We start from the raw sequence: 20435 nt of genomic DNA on the forward strand, positions 1-20435 counted from the left end.
CTTTACTATCTTTTGCTTCTTTTTGGACTAAAAATTTTGTGAGGACTGGTGTTGATCTGGACATAGAGAAACTGAGCATAATCTCATACTAGTTTTCAGATTATATTCACATTCGTGCCAGGTTTTTATTGCCATAAATATTTTGTCAGATGGATCTATGGTTTATGAAAATGGGCCAAAGAGCAACACAGAGCAAAGTCAGATGGATCCGAGTCTAGTGTCAGACCAGCTTCATAATGTCAGAACAAAGACACAGGTCAGAAACCAAGGCACCAGAAAACACATGTATTAAAAGTACATGGGGGAAGGACTTCCAGGTTCAATGCTAACATATAAAGGGCTTGGAAGATGTCACTGCCTTGATTACAACAAGAAAAAACTGATCAGATTAAAAATTGGTGACTTCTCTTGTATCTATCAGAGAACTGAGATTTCAAGGCAAACCCCCAAATGTGCAGAAACAGACACATCTAGAGAGATACAGCAACCAATATCTCCTTACCCAGATCTGAAGCACTGGAGCCACAAACTATGAGGAACACTTAAATGGTGAGCTGGATGAATTGTTGGCATATAATTGTGGGTAATACGACTGTGAGAAACTCATGGCGGCTGTGGCCTGGGAAGGACCCCACACTTCCTTGAGCTTTCCCTCCAGGAAACCCACCAGATTCTCACCATGAGGACCTGAGAAAGGTCCCCTCATGGCTCTGGCAAGGGAAGGGCAAGATCACCATCGTGAAATATGCCAAGAGCCTCCTCATTAATAAAGACCTATCTACGCTCCAGAGGAAAGGACTTTGCCAGAGCTCAGGTCTCAAACTTAGTCTGGCCTCCTATGATCTTCCTGTCTCACCTAAGAAATTAAAAAGTAGTAATAATAACATAATCAACAGGGGCCAGGCCTTCATGGAAATGGATTTGAAGGCTTAACAACCAGGGATAGGAGTAGGGGGCAGAAGAGGGAAGGAATTCCACTGGAGAAACATTTGCAAATGTCACAGACCAAAGACACACCAAAGGCTGTAATAACAAATTTTAATAACATTGAGAGTAAATTGGAGCACTCAAAATCTTACCCAATCATCTGATTAAAGAAAAATGGTGTTATTCTCTAGAAATACTTTTGAATACCTGGGATAAAGGTTCCAATGAATAGGTGACTGAATAAAAAGATTGTCTTAAGAATAAGTTTCTAGAAAAATTAAAAATCGGTTAAATTTTAAAGAGTGCAGAAAGCTATCAGAGCTTCTTAAATTTTTGTCTTACAAATATAATTTGGCATCTCTCTCCCAGGATTTGGAGAATTTTGCTTGACATTTTAGACTCGGGTATATTTTAAACTCATAATCCAGAAAGGACCTCCACTTCTTTGGCCACATTATAAGATTGACACTGTCTACGGATTGTTTTCTTTCTTCAGTGTTTGTTTCTGCAGGTCAAGTGGTACTTAGTATAATTTTGTGGTATTTAAATATTTTAATTAACAGTTTTCCATTAAAAAATAAACAAAAGCCAACTTCTTACTTGGAATTTTGGAGGTTATATGTTACAAATAAATTGATATTTTGTGTAAAGACAAACCTGTCTAGTTTTAAAAATCAGTAGACTCCACTAAAATTAAAGTCAAGAAAAATATGCGATAGCTCTGTTCTTGGGGAGGTGGAAAGAAGTTAAACATTGCACTCACAATTTGGTGCCTCCACCTAAACTTTATAAGCATTCAATACCTCCAATCTTGCTGAAATCTCATACAAGCAGTACAGAATATAGCACATTATTATAAATCAAGGAGAAGCATTTTGATTACAGCAATTTCTAATTACAAAGTGGACTCTACCAATTTGGAAAGTACTGTAATGTAGGTGTAATTTAAGATAGTTCTATATAAGCCAACATAATTTGAATATTTACGATGAAAGTAAACTTACTAAAGTTACTTTTATCTTCCTTTGTCTTGTAAATTGATAACCAATGTATTTTAAATTTATATGTATAATACTTTAGTAATAAACTGACTTACTTAAAAATCCTATAAATTTAGTATTTACTAACTAAAGAATATAGCCTCATTTACTGTCTGGCACCCATAAGCATAATCACAAGCTAGTGAAATTTCAATTCTATTTTTTCAGTGTACATAAAGGTCTTTAAGTAACATCTCAAGGTTTCTCTGATGATAATATAATCAATATCTAATCATCATAGGTTAATGGCATATATCCTTTCCCTGACAAAACTGTACACTCTATAATGACATTTAACAAACTTACCTAACTTGACATCACTTACCAATTCCCTTTAATTAGTTACCTTACTGTAAATATTCAAATTTACAGTTATGGCATTCAAAGGAAACACAGATTTTTAATGTAATATATATCATCATAAATTATGTACATAAAAAACAATTTTAGGAAGCATCTTGTCCCCCAAGTAGCACCTTTCAAACAAGATTTAAAACATAATTTAATTCAAATCTGACTTTTTATTCTGTGGAACTGTTTTCTTAGTAACAACCAGAATAGTGGGTACAACAGATTAGGGGGAAATATATATATATGTACATATATATGTGTGAGTGTAATACACATACATACAATATACTATATATACCACATAGTATCTATATAGTAGATATATATGTGTGTATAGAGTTACAAAACTCTAGCAAATTAAGAATAATATTAAACAGACAACAATGAAAGTGCTTTGCTAATAGGTAAAGATGTCCAAAGAAAATTAGTGAGCAGAACTTCATCAGCATGAACACCTGAGAGTGAAATAAGACCAGTAGCTAGGGGTGGGGGTGGGGGTCAAAGAAATTCCAGCAGGATTTAAAAGAGTCCCAAATGCCTGAATAATCCTAAACTTTGCAGAGGAACAATACAGAAAGAAGACGGACAGAGTATATAGTTCTCGTAAATATTCTGAGTGACAGATTAAAGAAAAATTAAAACATCCATGGAAAAAGAGGCAGAGTTCAAATGTTCTGGAGGCTCTGCTGCCAAAGTCTTCCATGAGTGAAACCACCAGGACTGTTGCATCGGGTTGTACTCTGCACTCCCCCATCCCCCAACATCTTCTCTGTTCCAGTGGGATTTACATTTCCCCATATTGCGTTGGGAGACATATTTTCCTTCTCACCCAGATTAGTCACTGAGAATCTGGAAATACCTCATGAGAAGTAGACATTTTTACTTTTTCCTTTCTGTTGAAGAAAGCAGGAGCACTCATAATTTCTGTAACTCACAGAATAACTGCTATTGGGCAGGCATACAGTTAAAGCTATAGTCATAAAGCATCCACTGACTCACTTAAAACTGTAAATTACAGCTTAGAATCTTCCTAGATAACATGAGAATTTGGTTTTGGTTCACTTAAAATTATCAAAAAAATCTACAAGTTGGATACTTACATGCAATTTCTGTGGTGAGTGTTTTAGTGATGAGTAACAAATATTTGAGACATGAATGATCGCTGTCTTTAGTAATGACCATTCGAGTTTCAAAGTGATAATGACCATTATTTAGCTTCAGAAATACTTTACATTGTTTGACTCCATCTAGAATTTGGGCAATGGCAGGATGGCCACTAATTGCTCTGTAGTGATATCACTAGGGTTGTCTTTGGCTAAACTGTGGAGCAAGACAAGTTTCTCTCTGTATCTTCTCATTCTTTGTTCCCTGTTCCCCTTCCCTTTAGCTTCCCAATGTTCCTCCCCATCATGTTTCTACCACAACCGAAACCACACTTCCAACTAATATTCTCTTTCCTATATTCAGATTTTCCACAATTATTTTTTTCCACAATTATTTAAGGAAAAAAACAACTAATAATGCTTAGATGCCTCTTTTGAGAGGATTTACATAACAAAAATAATTCTCACAAGTGGAAAATTTAAATATCAAAAACCTTAACTTATTATTGGACCATCATCTACTATACTTTCTCATGAAGCTAGGCCAGGGAGAGTGCAAGAATTCTATGTAAAGTCAGAAATTACTTCATGTGATAATAAAAAGGGATGAGACTTCCCTATCACATTTATCTTCCTCTTGACCATTCATTTATTTGCTGCCAGCTACTCTTCTGGACTCTGCTGATATAGCAGATTTTAAAGTGAGGAGGGAGAGAGCTAACCCAGATCCATCTACATATTCTCTTTTTAATTGGTTAACAAGAGATGTTCTGGAATGTCATTGCAGTCCACGTTTGTTGGTCACCAGCCCAGCTTCCAGGCCCCATCTCCCTCCTCTAATGATACTATGAATCTCCCAGTAATGTGCTTTGGCCTAACTCCTGGTTCTAGAGGTGGACCCTTCATTGACCTAAACCATTTCATTCTTTCCAGCCATGATGCCTGTTTAATGATGGACAAATGACCAAATGTACTTATTCTATCAGAGAATTAACAAGGCAAAAACAAGGATTATGAATTGCCAGGAGTTGTTCAAAACACAACAGAAACATGTGTATAAGAGTTAGGCTAACACCAATAAAGTGATTCCAACACCATGAAAGGGGATCCAGAAACAGGTTTATACCCATACTTAATTCTAGAGATGACATTTAAACCTTGGTAAATAACAATTGCCTGAAGTTTGATCTCCCCTGGATTGTTCCATTATGTGATTCCGTAAGTTTCCCTTTATTGTAAGCTAATTAGAGTCATATTTTCTGAAACATTTCTGCTAAGAAAGTTCTCTAGGTTATAAAGTATTTTTCCTTTCAAATTAAATACATTTAGTCAACTGGTATCCAGGGTAGGCACTGAATAGTGGGAAAAGATTATATAAAGATTCACATACATAACAGTCATCATAAATTTGCTTAGATCAAGAAAAAAGCTTAGATTCTGGTCTTTGGCCTATGAGAGAAGGCTGGGTAGTTGACATAAACATCTTCTGTGGCGCCATCCGATGATTGATTAGTAGGGTTGGGATTTCTATAGTTGTTGCCTGCCTAGAAAGACAGACAGAATGTCAATGATTCACTTCATTTCAGCAGCCAGTAAATATACTCAAAACAAATCTCTCCTTAAATTAACCACAATGTAAGTCTGATTCCTATTATAATTAATTTCATAAAAGATTCTCTTCATCGTATTGAACTTCTATGAGAAATCACATTTTTGACTTGCAGGGCTCAGAGTGCAATGCAACAAAAGACTACTCTAGATTGTCACTTGCTATATTAGATTATGAAACACTTAGTCTTTAAACTCTCCCCCAATGTCCCAGGCTGTTTTGATAAGAACCATTATTTTCATTTTTATATGGAAGTCTAGTATAGCACTTCCCATAGTAGGTACTCAATAATTTCTGTTGAATGAATGCTTTAATAAACAATACTTTTAAAGTACACAATCTTGTCTGAAAGTAAACAACTAAACACAATAAGAGAAATTAAAATAAACTGGCATTACTTTCAAGATGATGTTATATAATCATTAACATTCTCTACACTAGTCATTTTGACCACTTATATATATGCATGTGGCAGAAAATCTGTAGGCAGTTAAGAGAGAGAGAGAGAAATTAAGAGGAAAAGAAGAGAGAGGGGTCTTTTGGCGAGTAGTTTGGAAATTGAGAGTGGTTTTGCAGGGATAAAGCACAAGCAAAGTTGCAATGTCACTGGTACTTCCATAGCCTGTCTAAAACCCCAAAACAATCAAGCAGGTCTAGCTTCTTTCTCTTTCACATCCAACTTATTATCTAACTTTGTAATCATCATTCAAAATATAATTATTCTACAAAAGCCTGAAAAATTTGAATACTTAATGTGGGAAGTTGCAAAACTCCTTTCTTCCTCTGACATTCACAGCAGTAAATGTGGCTTTAGATTGGTGTGAGTGGACAACAGCTAAGGACAAAGAAGGGAGCCCAAAATTGTGTATGACAGAGGACCGTTTTATTGCTTGCTGGACCAGCAGATGAAACAAGGCAAGACTTCTTTAGTCTTTCCAGTTACTATCAAAAAGCCAGCCATGAATTCTTTAGAAAAAAAAAAATGTGTTGTGTAAAAAGTATCAGAAGAAAAAAGTTAAACCGATAGATAAATAGGTAACAGAGAAATCTGAAGCACACATATTAGATTGTTAGAAGCTTTTTATTATTTGATGTTTTGACCATGCAGAATTCAATTGCAAATAATTAAATTCAAGAGAAATGGATGTAATTTTAGATAACACTTGGGGAAATGTTTTGTGTAAAATTTTATAAACAGGGGCAGTGGCTTGGTCAAGTGGCTCAGTCAGTTATGCATCTAACTCTTGGTTTCAGCTCAGGCTGTGATCTCCCAGTTGTGGGATCAAGTCTTGTGTAGGGCTCCATGCTCAGTGGGAGGTCGCTTGAAGGCTCTCTCCCTCTACCCCTTCCCCCACTCCCTCTCTCCATCTCTTTCTGTCTAAAATAAAATAAATAGGGCACCTGGGTGGCTTAGTCAGTTAAGCATCTGCCTTCGGTTGAGGTCATGGTCTTAGGGTCCTGGGATCGAGTCCTGAATTGGGATCCCTCTGGAGTCTGCTTCTCCCTCTACACTTCCCCCTGCTCATGATCTCACTCTCTCTCTTTCTCTATCAAAAAAAATAAAATCTTTAAAAAATAAAATATCTTTTCAAAACATTGCAAACAGAATAATATATGTTAAAGAGATAATCTGACTAATAGTGGAGACAATGAGCATGAAAATAAGCAACCCTCTTATCCAGAAGAGATTTTCTATTCTTTCAATTAAACGAGGAGCAGGGGAAGGTGGAGTGAGGAAGAAAATGTTACAATTCATGAGACTCCTGCAGCCCAACAGAAATTCGAGCATTCTTTAATTAATAAATCAATAGAAACATAATAATGATAATGAATATCATAGCATTGTGTTTTTCTAATATGCTTGCTATGCCTTATGACCTAAAACATTACTATGCCCTGTACTAGGTCAGGTGGTATCCTCCCAAAATTTATGTCCTTCCTAGACCTTCAGAATATGACCTTATTTGGAAGTAGGGTTGTTGCAGATATAATTAGTTAAGATGAGGTCATATTGGAGTAAGCGGGCCCTTAGTCTAACAGCACATCTGCCCTCCTAAAAAGAGAAGAGATACAGATGTGCATGTGTCTACACACACTGAGGAATGTCATGAGAAGACAGAGGCAGAGATTGGAGTGATGAGTCCAGAAGCCAAGGAATGCCAAGGACTGCCAACCACCACCAGAAGATAGGAGGGAAGCATAGGACAGATTCTCATCCCAAGAGGGAACATATCTTACTGAGACTTTGATTTTGGATTCCAACCCTCCAGAACTGCAAGGGAATAGATTCTTGCTGTCTAAGTAGCCTACTTGGTAGTAGGTTTGTTGTGGCAGCCCTAAGAAACTTATACACATAGTGGTAATCCACAGGGCTGACTATTATGATATCCCGGCAGTTGGAGCTTTATTTGTATTCATGTAAAACAAATTGTTTCAAAGGGCGTCAATAACAAGAGAATAGGTCAGAAAACAGGTGTTTCCTCAAATAACTGATACACTACATGGCCAGGTAACTGAAAGGAGAACAGTAAGGTTGTTGACTGCAAAATGGACCAACATTACAGGATATTATAATGCAGAAAAGGGGGCAAATGACAGCTCTGAGAAAACTTACCTTATTCTGTGCACCCCAGGACTCTTTAAATAATTCTTTCTGTCTCCTTCTCCTGAGAATACATATTCAATAGAGGCATTAAGGTCTTACACTCCAGCACCAGTACTATTGCACTGAGTAATATACCATACCTGTAGCCCAGCCCAGATGCCCTCATTAACTATGTTGAAGTAGCATCCACAGTTGCCTCATACATACCTACTCAAAATTCCCTGGACCTAAATATTCATTTTCCACAGATGGTGAAGGCATCGAAATGGATATCCAGCTAGTGCACATTAGTAATTAATTTCGGCAAGCTTACTAAAGAATGGTTCATGGTGGGTTATTGCATAGATGACTTACTGCCTTCTCCAAATAATCTCGAGCTTCAGGATTTCCCACAATCAAAAACTTCCTTTTAAATGCCAACTGTGTAAGTTCTCAGATGACAGTGGAAATATAGTTAAGCTTTAAAGAAACTTCTGGGTGTTTGACTAAACCTCCTAAATGGATTATTTTATTTAGCTTTCATCAAAAACTCTATATTTAACTCAGATTGGGAACCTGAGACAAGGCCCTACATCGCGTGGTTGGTTGGTTAGTGATAGTATTGAGACTTGAATCCACAGCCTTCCCTTGTGACTACTAGGCTCACTGCTTCAGGGGCCATGTGCCGCAGTTCAGTGGGCCCTCTGGAGCCATGCTATTTTCTAAACCCTCCACCATTTGAATGAAAACTACAAAAAGCTAACATCAGGAGGAATCTGAAAAGAAAATTCAAGAGACAAAGAAAAGAGGCTACTATAATTGAATGCCATGGATGAAATGACTCTACCCAAATGCATGAAAATAGTTATTATGGCAGATGATGACTGTTTTTTTTTTCCATCTCCCTAAGGAAAAGATTTTTATCAGACCACAGAAGAGACAGGTTAGATGCAAAAATATAGGGTTATTTTCCTTTATGTAAAAGAATGAAGTTGTAATTCCTTCATAGAAAGTTTAAAAACCAGCTAAGCTAGTCTGTCTCCATGGAAAGGTTGTTCAAATGATGGATGTTGTTCACTATGGAATCCTCCTACTGTGTTGACATGATCACAAACTGATCTTATTCTATGTGTGTGTGTTTACTTATGAAGAAGCTTTTATGTGGTTAATTTATTTGATTTTTTGATGTGTAAGTTTATTATGTGAAAGTTATGCTTCCAGGTCATTCATATAAATTATTTACTCCTTCAAAGAAATCTGTGACATAGATGTTATTACCATCCTCTTTTCACAAATGAGGAAACAAACCTATGACCTTGGATTGTTTGTTAAATCATGGTTCACAAGGCTGGCTATATCATAATACAGATTAACTTTCCCAAAAAGGTCCAAATATATACACTGTTTACATCAGCCTAAAATACTCAATATTATGAAGAAAAGAGAACAAGAAACAGAGTCAGATGATCTGTGTTTAACTCATGCTTGGCGATTTACCAGTTATTTGCATCTATACAGTTCAGTCCTCTAGTCTATTAAATAAAGAGAGTAAACACTGTGGTTTGTTCTAGGTTGACTGACCATTCTGGTTTGCTGGATTCTAAGGAGTTTCCCCCAGAGTTGAGGGATTTTCAGTGCTGAACCTGGGAGTCCCAGGCAGAGCAAAACAGCCTATTTGTCATGAGCATCAAAGTTGACAACAAAAGGCAAAAATAAGTATCTAACATTTTGCACACTAAACATTTCATTTTTTCCTACAGACACAGGCGTCAGCATATAGACTATCTTTTGGCTCCTGCCATGCCTCACCAGGGCTAGCCACATCCACCAGCCATGTTCTCTTAACAGTGTCACCATCTTGATCTTTCACTGGAAGCACCACAACCTGAGAGCAGAGAAGGTGCAGGAAATGCCCCTGTGCACACAGGCAACGAAGTACTGGGTGTGAAGCAAGGTCTCCGTCTCATTCAGGCCCACTGTCATCTCCTCTAGCTTCTCCCCAAGTCCACACATCTAAAGCGGCAATATTATTTTAAGTGGTCACAAAAAGACAGAGTTCTGAAGGCCATTGTTTAAGCCCTTGGGTCATTTTTCAAAATGTTTCCACTCTAAGTAACAACCACGAACTGATACGGGCAACCAGGTAGACAGAGCAATGCTTCTTTCTTTGTGATGTTTGCCCATGATTACGCATTCAAGTCCACAAATCTTTTTATCACATCTAACCAAGTGGGACAATCTATCCTACAGTTCAATTTAGCTATTCATGTAAAAGTGATACATTTTCATGAAGCTGAATCCATCATGTCCAAGCTCTGTGACCCCCCAGAGATACGTACTGTCACTCATGCCCTCCTACCATGTAGCCTGCGGCCCCAGGTACTCCTGCTGTCACAGCTGCCCTCGGTGTATTGCTCATCAACCAGGGCATAGCAGTCAAAAAATCCTCAGTGTCACTAACATCCTGGGTTCCTTACCTCAATTTGCTAATTTGCTCAATTTCCGACCAGGGAAAGGCTTCTAGGGCAGCCCATGACGGGAAGAAAGGGAAAGCAAGAGTTTTGTGTTTCAATTTAATTAGACAAATACTTATTGACCATCCATTATTTGGAAAGATTAGCACTAAATGCTATCAAGCACTAAGAAATGAGTAGAACACAATCCCTGTCATTTTGAACAGAAGGGAGGACAAGCAGAGAAATGATTAAGCAACAAAGCAAACTGCAAGGTGCAGCGGAGCAGAAGTACAATGTGGTTCCAGATGGTGACATCATGTCTCTTTGCAGGGAGGGAGAACTGGGAGGACCTCCCAGGGGAGACACGTGTCCCACGCTTTGAGCTTCAGGAGGAAAGTCAAACATGGGGGAAACCACTCTTTGTTGGCTACCCAAGTAGGAAGAGAGTTGGGTATGTTCACAGAATAAGGCTTGCAGTTCTAACAAAAGTTGTCGACATGGGGGCAGCAAAGTAGAAAATATAAATGAATATTAGATTGGGGTCCCACTAATTAGATGGAAGTCAGAACAATGGGTGCCTCTGATGCAAGGTTAATGAATTTTAACATTATTCTGGTGGCAATAGGAAGACAAAGGTTTTACAGGGGAAGGACATGGTCAGTCTAGCTTTTAGAAGAGCAACCAGGAAAAGTCAGATGTGTTAGGAAAAGAGGAGACACCTGGAGCCGGGGGTGGGTTGGAAGCATTCACCAGTATCAAGTGAGTGGTAATACAAGCCTCCAAAGAGGAGAGGTCAGGATATGGAGACGAGACAGAGAAACCTACCTGATAGCCTACTAAGATGCATGTACATGCCAGTGTGTGTGTGCATGTGTGTTTGGTACTATTGCTGAGGCAGAAGAGAAGAGGAGATGGATGTACTCCTTCCCTTTCCTGAGAAGAGAACATGTTAGTTGGAACACAAGAATAAAGAGTAATTATCTTACAACAAATACCTAGACAAGTGAGTTGATGAATATGGGACAGTAAGAAAGGGCAGAGTAAACCAAGAATATCCCAGAAAGTTCCCAAGTTGGCCACAAGACTGTAGAAGGTAGGAAACTTTAGCAGAGGTCAATGGCCACCTACTCTCTCTAAGGTGGCCCCTTCCGACACCTTTCTTCCTCAATCATTTTTTAGGAAGAGCACCAGCACTGCTTGTTTCAGAGACAACAACCATTTAAAAGTATTTGTTTACTAGAATGGGCACTCATATCGTCTCTTATTCACTACTGTCACCATAGATATTTGATGAAGGAATGCATGAAGGCATTACTACTGCTTAATGCTTTTCTTCCCCTTCTCAGAAGCCTTCCCTCTCTCCCTCTTGCCTCTCATCACACACACACACACACACACACACACACACACACACACACACACCGCCCCTTGCCCAACCGCCTCTTTTCCATGCAGGAGGAGGAAGATAGATGGCACGGCAGACTGAGCAGAGGCACCAGGCAGTTGACTGCCCAGAATATGAAAGCTGTGCTAACTTGAGAGCAGCTCCTATTAATTCTTAAACAAATGACTCTAGCTTTCTCCTTCGATATTACCACAACTACTTCTCTTCTTTTGTGTAAGAAAAAAACTCCAAATGCTGTATGTGAGTGCTAACACAGCTTGGCCAACTATTGGGTCATTAATAGAGAGCCCGTCATATCAGAATGCAAGAGTCAGGATGAATTGCAATACTCACCTTTTATAAGAAATGACAATGATGGTGGTAATTAGGATAACAAACAGCAACAATAAAACTGCCCCTCCAGCCACAAAGAGAATGTATTGGTCATCAGTTTTACCTAGGAGGAAAAAATATATAGTAGGAATTAGGAATTCAGCTAAAGCCAGAAAAAAGAGTGGGAAAATGAGGAAAGGGAACATTAATCAAATACAGTAAAAATTCAAAACAACCCAATGAAAAAAGCTGGATGAAATTAAGGGAAAAAGATAATTTTTACTTTAGAGTCTTCTAAATATTTGTGACTCCTCATAGATTTTTACTAATTCTTGATTCAGCCAGGTTTAACACCTTATGAAGAACAAGAGTAAATAGGTGAAGGGAAGGGTGCCTGGGTGGCTCAATCAGTTACGCATCCAACTCTTGATTTGGGCTCAGGTCCTGATCTCAGGGTCATGAGATCGAGCCTCATGTCACATGTCACACTTGGCTCTGAGCATGGAGCCTGCTTAAGATTCTCCTTCTCCCTTGGTCCCTCCCCCTTTCTCTAAAAAAACAAATAGGTGAAGGGGATTAAGAGGTACAAACTTCCAATTATAAAATAAATAAGCCACAATGATGAAAAGTACAGCATATGGAATATAGTCAACGATGTTGTAATAACTTTCTATGGTGACAGATGGTAACTAGACTTACTGTGTGACCTTTCATAATGGATATAATTGTTGAATCACTATACAGTATACCTGAAACTCATTTAATATATGTCAACTATACTTCAGTTAAAAATTTTAAAAAAGAACAAGAATAGAAAGAGTTACTTGTTTGAGACGGATATCCCTTCACGTTAAGGAGCTCCCAATCACATACATAAAATCTTTTGTAGAAAAAAACCAACTATCAAAACAGTACATAAATAAAGATTACTTCTTAAGACTGGTATATTAAGTATATTCATACAACAGTATAATTTAAGAAATATTTTCTACTCAACCTGAGTTAATGATAAAAAGTGATCAGAAAAAAATCTGTTACTCTGACTCAGTGCTCAGGCAGGAAGAGCAATGATCCAGGAATCTGCAGTTCTATTCCTGGCTCTGTCACCCCTTAGCTGTGTGACCTCCAGCCAGTTCCTTACCCTCCTCTCCATGCCTTTCTTCATCTGTCAAGTGATGACAATGTCGACAGCTCTAATTACATCACAGAACATTGGTGAGACTCCAATGAGGTAATATTCAAATAAGCAATAAACTACTAGAGCAACATCACCTCTGAAGCGAGATATCAAGGAGTTCTGAAAGCATTTTATCTTTAAAATGTCCTCCTGCCCATGAGATGCATCACCCACTGCCTCCCACAGAGCTCCTTCCCAGGGGAAAAAAAATCCCATCAGTATTCCCAGGGACACCCCAGTGGCTCAGTCGGTTAAGCAGCTAACTCTCAACCTTGGCTCAGGTCATGATCTCAAGGTCGTGAGATGGAGCCCTGACTTGGGCTCCGAGGCTCAGCAGGGAGTTTGCTGGAGGTTCTCTCCCTCCCTCTTCTCCTTTTCCTCCCCATCCCTCCAGGCCACTCTCTTTCTCTCCAAAATAAATAAATATATCTTTAAATTTATATGTGCTGTTGCCAGGAACGGGAGTAAATTAGAACCTGGGAGCTGTCCTCATCACCCCCTCTCTCTGGGGCAGCAAGGTTGCCGGTCTTCTCTCCTGCAGGGAGGGGCCAGGAGAAGGCAGATGAACAGCATGATTTCCCTCTAATGCTGAAATTAAAGCCCAATGCTTGTTTGGTGATTCCCATGATGCTGCCTGCAATCCTACAGCAACCTAAAAATCATACTTTTCATTGGCTTCTTCATGATCTTTCCCTTGGATTATTTCTTCCTTCCTGACCTACTATTAACCTGCAATTTTTTTTTTTTTGTGATAACTCAAAGTCTACATCCACTCATTCTTTTGTATAAAGTGAAATTAAGTCAAGAAATAAACATTATTTTCATTTTTCAAACTTGTTGAACCTATAAGGTGAATTAAAGTAGAATAATGTGTGAACTTTAGAGGCTTTGCACATACAGTCTAAGAAAGGCTTTTGTCCAAATATGATGGAGAAAGGAAAAGCTAAATTTATTCAGAACAAAAATATATTGAACCACTCCTACAAAAGGAACAATGAAATTTTCTCCCCATCAAATAGGAAATTAAACTTTTTAAGCTCTTGCTACATTATAAAAAAAATGAACAAAATCCCTGAAATTATTTTGCATTGTAATACAGGACTAAAAAGGACCACAGCTGCTATACTGAAATAATTAGAATATCACAGATGCTAGGGTTAAATCAAACAGGCCATCATGGTGAGAAAATGAAAGTTACAATTAAAATATTCATTGACAGTATGCTGGGAAAATTGTTTAACCACTTTTGAAAATGCTATTTAGACCTCTGTTACAGTAAAAATGAATGAATAAATAAATAAATAAATAAATAAATAAATAGTAAATATATAGGCTTGACCAGGTCAAATGAAAAATATCTGTAGTTAAAATTATCACAAAGAATATGTAGAGACCAAAAAATGGTATCCTTAACACAGCCTTGCTATCAGATAAAGCTATGGGGTGCCCGGGGCTGGGGCTCCATGGGTGGCACCACCGACCCTTGATTTCAGCTCAGGTCATGATCTCAGGGTCGTGAGATCCAGCTTCACCCTCCCTCCAGCACGGAGCCTACTTAGGATTATCTTTCTCTCTCTCCCTCTGCACCCTGTCCCCCACTCGCGGGTACTCTTTCTCTCAAAAACAAAAAAAAATAGAACAAAAGAAAAAGCTCTAGAGGACAACATGAAAGATATAAATAATGTATTATGAAAAAGCACGTAAAGAACAAGCCCATGTAAAAGGGCCACAGTGGTGAGACGGAGCCTCTCAAGCTCTATTTGAAGGAGTAGGAACTGCTACAGTTTGCATCTGGGAAGGATTCGGTCTGTGTGTGTCACACCCGTTCACTAACTGCTTGCACATTTGATTAATGACCTTATTCTAAAGAAATACTCAGAAATGTGAACAAAGGTTTCTGTAAAACACTTACAACTGCAAAAAAAAAAAAAAAAAAAAAAAAGAAGTCTGTATTTCCCAAGAGTAGACTCAGAGCAGGACTCCAGGGCTGTGGTTCTCAAGCTTACTTTGCATCAGCTTCACCTGGGGGCTTATTAAACCACAGGTTGCGGGGCACCCTCCACCGACCTCCAAACCTTTGATCCAGGAGTGTCTGGGTGGGTCTGCATTTGCAGGTCCCATGCTACATCTATGTTGCTGACCTGAGGCCCATTCTTTGAAAACCTGGGCTAGAGACATTTGGATGATGTGTGTAAGGAATTCCAATAACATGGAAGACTACAGACTGCAGACTGCATAGTTAAGGAAAGCTTCAAAACCAGCACTGACAATTGTGCATGCTGTAATATCTCCACGAAGAAAAGCCTTCAAGGGGGCAAAGGCCAAAATTTTAAAATGATGATCTCCAGAGAGTGGCATTAAAAGCAATTATTTCCTTAGGCTTTTTGGTATTTTCCAAACTTTCTAAAGGATGTACTGTTCTTTTATTAATCAGGAAAAAAAAAACAGAATAAAACTGTAAAGGTCTGCATGCTTAGAATAATCTGACACATTTTAGTCATGATATTTAAAGTACAAGATGTAGAGAACTTTTTTTTTTGTAGAAGTATATTCAGAATCCTTAAGAATTAAGATGGCATTCCTTATTAAACTCTCAATTAGGTAGAATTAAGTAGAAACCATTGACATGTACTAGTCATCTGGTTCACACTGTTCAATTCTAAGTCCAAACTTTAAATGCAGCCTTCAATACGAAATAGGTTACCTCCTTTTCACCACTTCTAGTGATGTTTGACCTGTTAGAGTCAGATCTGCTTATTGATTCATATTTTAACACAGCCATACTACGGCATTACAGATGAAATGATGTGCAAAAATGATTTGGGTTCCTAAAGGAAAAACATCGACTAGAAGAAAGCTGCTTCTGTACTCACAATACTACTGACACTAACTTCCCCCAAGCTGGCACAGACTCCACAGATAAGGGCTCAGTCCACACTGCCCCCTGCCTCCCCCTTCAGACTCCAATCACAAATCCAGGCCTCCCTACTCCAGATGGACCAACCAGCTATAAATTCAAGGTTCCCATGACCTCCTCCTCAGATTCGATACTTTGCTATAACAGCTCACAGAACTCAGACAACTGCTTTACTTGCTATTACTGGTTTATTAGAAAAGATAAATCTCGGGAAGAGCCAAATGGAAGAGATGGATAAAGCAAGTTCATGAGGGCAGGGAGTACCGGTGCAGCTTCCATGCTGTCTAGGGATGGGCCACCCTCCCAGCACCTCCATGTGGTCACCAAGCCAGAAGCTCTCTGACATTTAGGGGTTTTATGGAGGTTCCATTACATAGGCACGATTAATTCAATCATTGAATACTGGTGATTAATTCAACCCCACTCCCTCTTCCCTTTTTCAGGGGGTTGGGGTTTAAACAAGCCTCCAATCACGGGGCTGATTCCTCTAGCCCCCATCCTGAAGCTCTCTAGGTACTTCCAGCCACCAGCTGCCTCATTAACTTGCAAAAAGACCCTCCTTGCTCTGGAGATTCCAAGGATTCTAAAAGCTCTGGTGTCAGGGACTCGGGACTGAGACCAAATATAATAGCAAAAAAAGCTCCTAGCACCACGATCACTTAGGAAATGACAAGGGTTTAAGAATTCTGTGAAAGGAACCAGGGGCAGAGATGACATTTTTTGTTATACCACACAGTACTTGATTTATGGAGTTTATAATGTTTTAGAAGGCCCTGGACATTTAAAAACCCCACGAAGAATGAGCATTTTCCCATAAGAACTAAGAGTAAAAAGCATGGGAGTCAGGGGAGATTCAGTCACACTCCAGAGACGTTGCAACCGAGAGCCTCCTGCCTACAGCCAAGGCTGCTCTGTATTCCTTCCCTGTTCCACCACTGCATTCACATGAACCGTCAGTACTTGGAACCAGGCTGGTGCAGCCACACAACTCGCTAGGCCCTGCACGGCCAAAAACAACAAGGAAAAGCAAAGGGGGTGTGTGCATGCTTCAGGGAGTCAGTCAATAGTTCATAACAATCACTTTTGCCTAAATTCTGCTAATAGATGTTAGGTTGAGTAATGTTAGCCCTCAGGCCCCTCTCTTAAAGAAAGAATTATTGTGTATTCTCAGCAGCCACTTTTTTTGCTGATTTTTTTTTTTTCATTTTCATCCCAATGCTGTCTTGATTCATAGGAGGACAAAAGTGTCGTGAACCATAAAGCCATTATTTTCTCTCCCATCAAAAGAGATAAATACAGTTAAAACAATTTAAAGCATGTCAGTGAGATATATAAATGAATAATTTACTGCAGGACTGCAACCCTCCAGGCTACGTTCCTGCCAATGACAAGTATTTATGGCTGAGTTATAAACCTTTAGAAAAGCTCATGATAGAAATGATGCCAGGTCCTTCCCTTGGAACCAGGCGGGCAAGAGCAGGTATTAACATCTATTGTTTATCCTTTATTACAGTTGGAGGTGGCCTAAGTGACTCAGAACCTAAATATCTGGACCAAACAACACCCTAGGAAAAACTCACAGATCCTGAACCTCTAGCCAGCCCTGGATAAGTCATGGTAGATACCAGTTAAGATTATTCTTGCTTCCTTACCTCATTAAAAAGACAAGCAGAAATATTAGACTCCATTCTATGTAGACAGAATACATATAATGTGTGAGTTCCTGCAGGGTAGATATATGTGAGTTGAAACACTATTACCAGGTCAATTCTAATTTGTAATCACTATATAACATAAATATCCAACCACTGTCCCACATCAGACATTGATTTGCTGAAAAAAAAGAGAGATCGAGGAGGGGAAACTTGGGGCCTCATCCTACCTTCTAATTCTTTTCCCTGGAAGACCTTGTATGAGACACTTGATCTTGCAGACACTTTTTTGGCAACTGCAAAATGATGATAAAATCAGCCCCAAGGTGGGCTAAGGGGCTTAGATAAAATACACAGAGGTGCCTAGTATTTTAAGCACCGTGTAATGTGTAAATTATTAATAGTATAATTATATTTTGTACACACACATTCAAATTAGAGTTAAAAAAGTAATAGCCTTTGTGTTCTTTTCATGATGTTGAACTAGTCATGTATAGCAGAATGCTTGCTTCCACAGCTAGATACAGACATCTGGGGAAAGGCAGAGGTACCATTGATAAGCATGTGTAAGATAATTGTAGCTTTATAGGACCACTGGATATAACGGTAGCGCAAAGTCTATTGAACTTTCCTATACGCCTGAAATATACATCAAGTGGATATTGATATTAGTCCAAGTTTTCAAAGGTCAACTTTCTTTGTGCAAATCAATTTTATACTCTTTGTATTTCAGAAACTTTCCCCTGTTTTATAGCAAGATCCTAGCGAATAAATTATTTTCAGAGACTTAAAGACCATGACATCAGCCTCTAATCCTTCTTCTGAGTGAAGAATAACTAATCTTCCTCAAAATAAAAGTATTATCAGATTTTAACTGAAAAACCTAGAGCACATAAGAATATCTAAAACCTAAACGTAAGAAACAGAAACATAAGAGAACATAGAAAGGTAAGAGAATCTAAATCATTTTCCTGGAGCAAACCAATAAGAGAAACAAGTTTCCAACCCAATGTATAACTTTTGCTATACTGATTTTGCCTCTATTGATGGGAGGTATTTCCCAACTGACTTAAGCACTTAAAATTTTTGTATCAGTTGAGATACACATAGTCTAAGGCCAGAAAGTTTACCTACTCAATATAGGATGACTGCGTTAGGGATCCCTGGGTGGCGCAGCGGTTTAGCGCCTGCCTTTGGCCCAGGGCACTATCTTGGAGACCCGGGATCGAATCCCACGTCTGGCTCCCGGTGCATGGAGCCTGCTTCTCCCTCTGCCTATGTCTCTGCCTCTCTCTCTCTGTGACTATCATAAATAAATAAAAAAAATTTAAAAAAAACTTTATAAAAAAAAAAAAAAGGATGACTGCGTTAGCTGCATTTTCTGGTGTCTTTATGTGCATCATGTCATACTGTGGGCCATGGTGGTCTACAATGATTGGTGTATGGCCAGGGTATCTAAGTCAGATTATGAGGCATACAGATGGTGAACATCTGTGGAGAAAACTTTCATGGCTGACTCTGTCATAGTAGATGTCTCATCTTTTCACCCAAATACTTCTTAGTCTTATGCTACATTTCTTGTATTTTCGTGAACTTCAATTTTCATGAACACCTATCATTTAAAGGAGACTCTTTTACACATCATAAGTCAAAATGTCAAGAACCGCACAAATCTTGCTTACTTTCTTAGTGAATTTGAATTAAGCACGCAGAAAAGAGTTGATGGAGCGAGCCAGAGACAACTACCCTTAGAAAGGCCTGAATGGAAGGTTGTCCATTGGCTAGTGTGTGGGGACTTGGATTTTTGGAGTGTTTCCACCGTTCTCTAACTGCTAGGGTGGTTTACTGTGTCTAAATTGTTTATACAAACAAAGTGGCTTATGCTAAACACCTGTTTTCTTCCTGGGAAATCAGTCAGGCCTGATGACTTTGTCCCACAATGTCTTTTACATTTGCTGATCTTGCTCTGCATTCTTCTGCTGGAATAAGTCAAAGCTATCCCTTTGGAATGCAATCGTGGAGCAAGAGACCTCCTAATTCTGTGGGAGGGTAGGAGCCTAAGCTCCACAGGCACCTTGCTCCAAGGTGCAAAAGTACCTCCTGGTGTAGTGGTGTAAAAAGTTCATTTTTCCTTTAGATAAAGTCAATTAGCTAAAGCAGATGGTCATCCCAATTACCAGGTGAATGTAGGTTGAACTCTGTGTGACAAATGGTGCTATCAAGTCCTCTTATTTGAGGACTAGTTGTTGTTTACCTTGAGAACATGTTTATAATGGGTCGTATCTCCCATAAAAGTGAGATTTCTGTCTTTGCACTCTCTTGCCAGATTGCCTGTGATGCGTATCACAATTCTGGTTTAATGCTTATTTAATAATAAAATTGTTTTCTTTCTCTCTTTTACCTTTGTAGAGCAGTTTTCTGAGGAGGGAGGCGATTTTGCTTCTAATTATAATTCCCCAATACATTGTTGTTATTACTGTTGTTTAACCAAGTGTAACTCTACACTACAGTGTCACTATTATGTGTATCCACAAGGACAGAACAGGAAATTTTTCAAATGGTCTACAAAAAGCGAGATAAACATTTCTGCCATGCTCTAAAACACAGTTTTTATTGTGAAATACAACAGATACCATACCATTTAACAATTTTATGTATCTGGCTGTTCAGTATTAAGGTCCATAAATATGAGAGAATAGAACTATTCAGAATATTTAATATAAAAAATAAACCTTCCTTCTTCTTAGGAGGTTCTGGAGGTTAAGCCCTCTCTGTCCTTGAGGGGGAAGAACTAGAATTCTCATGGCTTATAACTCGATTTCTGAGTTCACTGGTCTTTACAAGAACAAAAGGGAGAGAAGCTACATCTACAAGAACTAGAGTGAGAGCAGGATTTGAGAAA

General features: G+C 38.7%; 2 protein-coding genes across 4 annotated transcripts in view; one reads left to right on the forward strand and one right to left on the reverse strand.

The window, feature by feature from the left end:
• The window catches only part of DOK6 (docking protein 6), a 398908-nt gene that overhangs the window by 369622 nt on the left and 8851 nt on the right, over nt 1-20435 (forward strand). The window lies entirely within an intron of this gene.
• Nucleotides 2440-20435, reverse strand: part of CD226 (CD226 molecule) — a 107093-nt gene continuing 89097 nt past the window's right edge. For all 3 annotated transcript variants that reach the window (XM_041739585.1, XM_041739586.1, XM_041739587.1), the window contains exons 5-7: nt 11809-11911; nt 7645-7696; nt 2440-4965 (exon numbers count right to left, since the gene is read on the reverse strand). In XM_041739585.1, the coding sequence (XP_041595519.1) occupies nt 4852-4965; nt 7645-7696; nt 11809-11911 (269 nt within the window). In that variant the 3' untranslated portion in view covers nt 2440-4851. The remainder of the gene's footprint in view (nt 4966-7644; nt 7697-11808; nt 11912-20435) is intronic.

This window comes from Vulpes lagopus, chromosome 24 (assembly GCF_018345385.1).
Source record: "Vulpes lagopus strain Blue_001 chromosome 24, ASM1834538v1, whole genome shotgun sequence".
NCBI classification, from domain to species: domain Eukaryota; kingdom Metazoa; phylum Chordata; class Mammalia; order Carnivora; family Canidae; genus Vulpes; species Vulpes lagopus.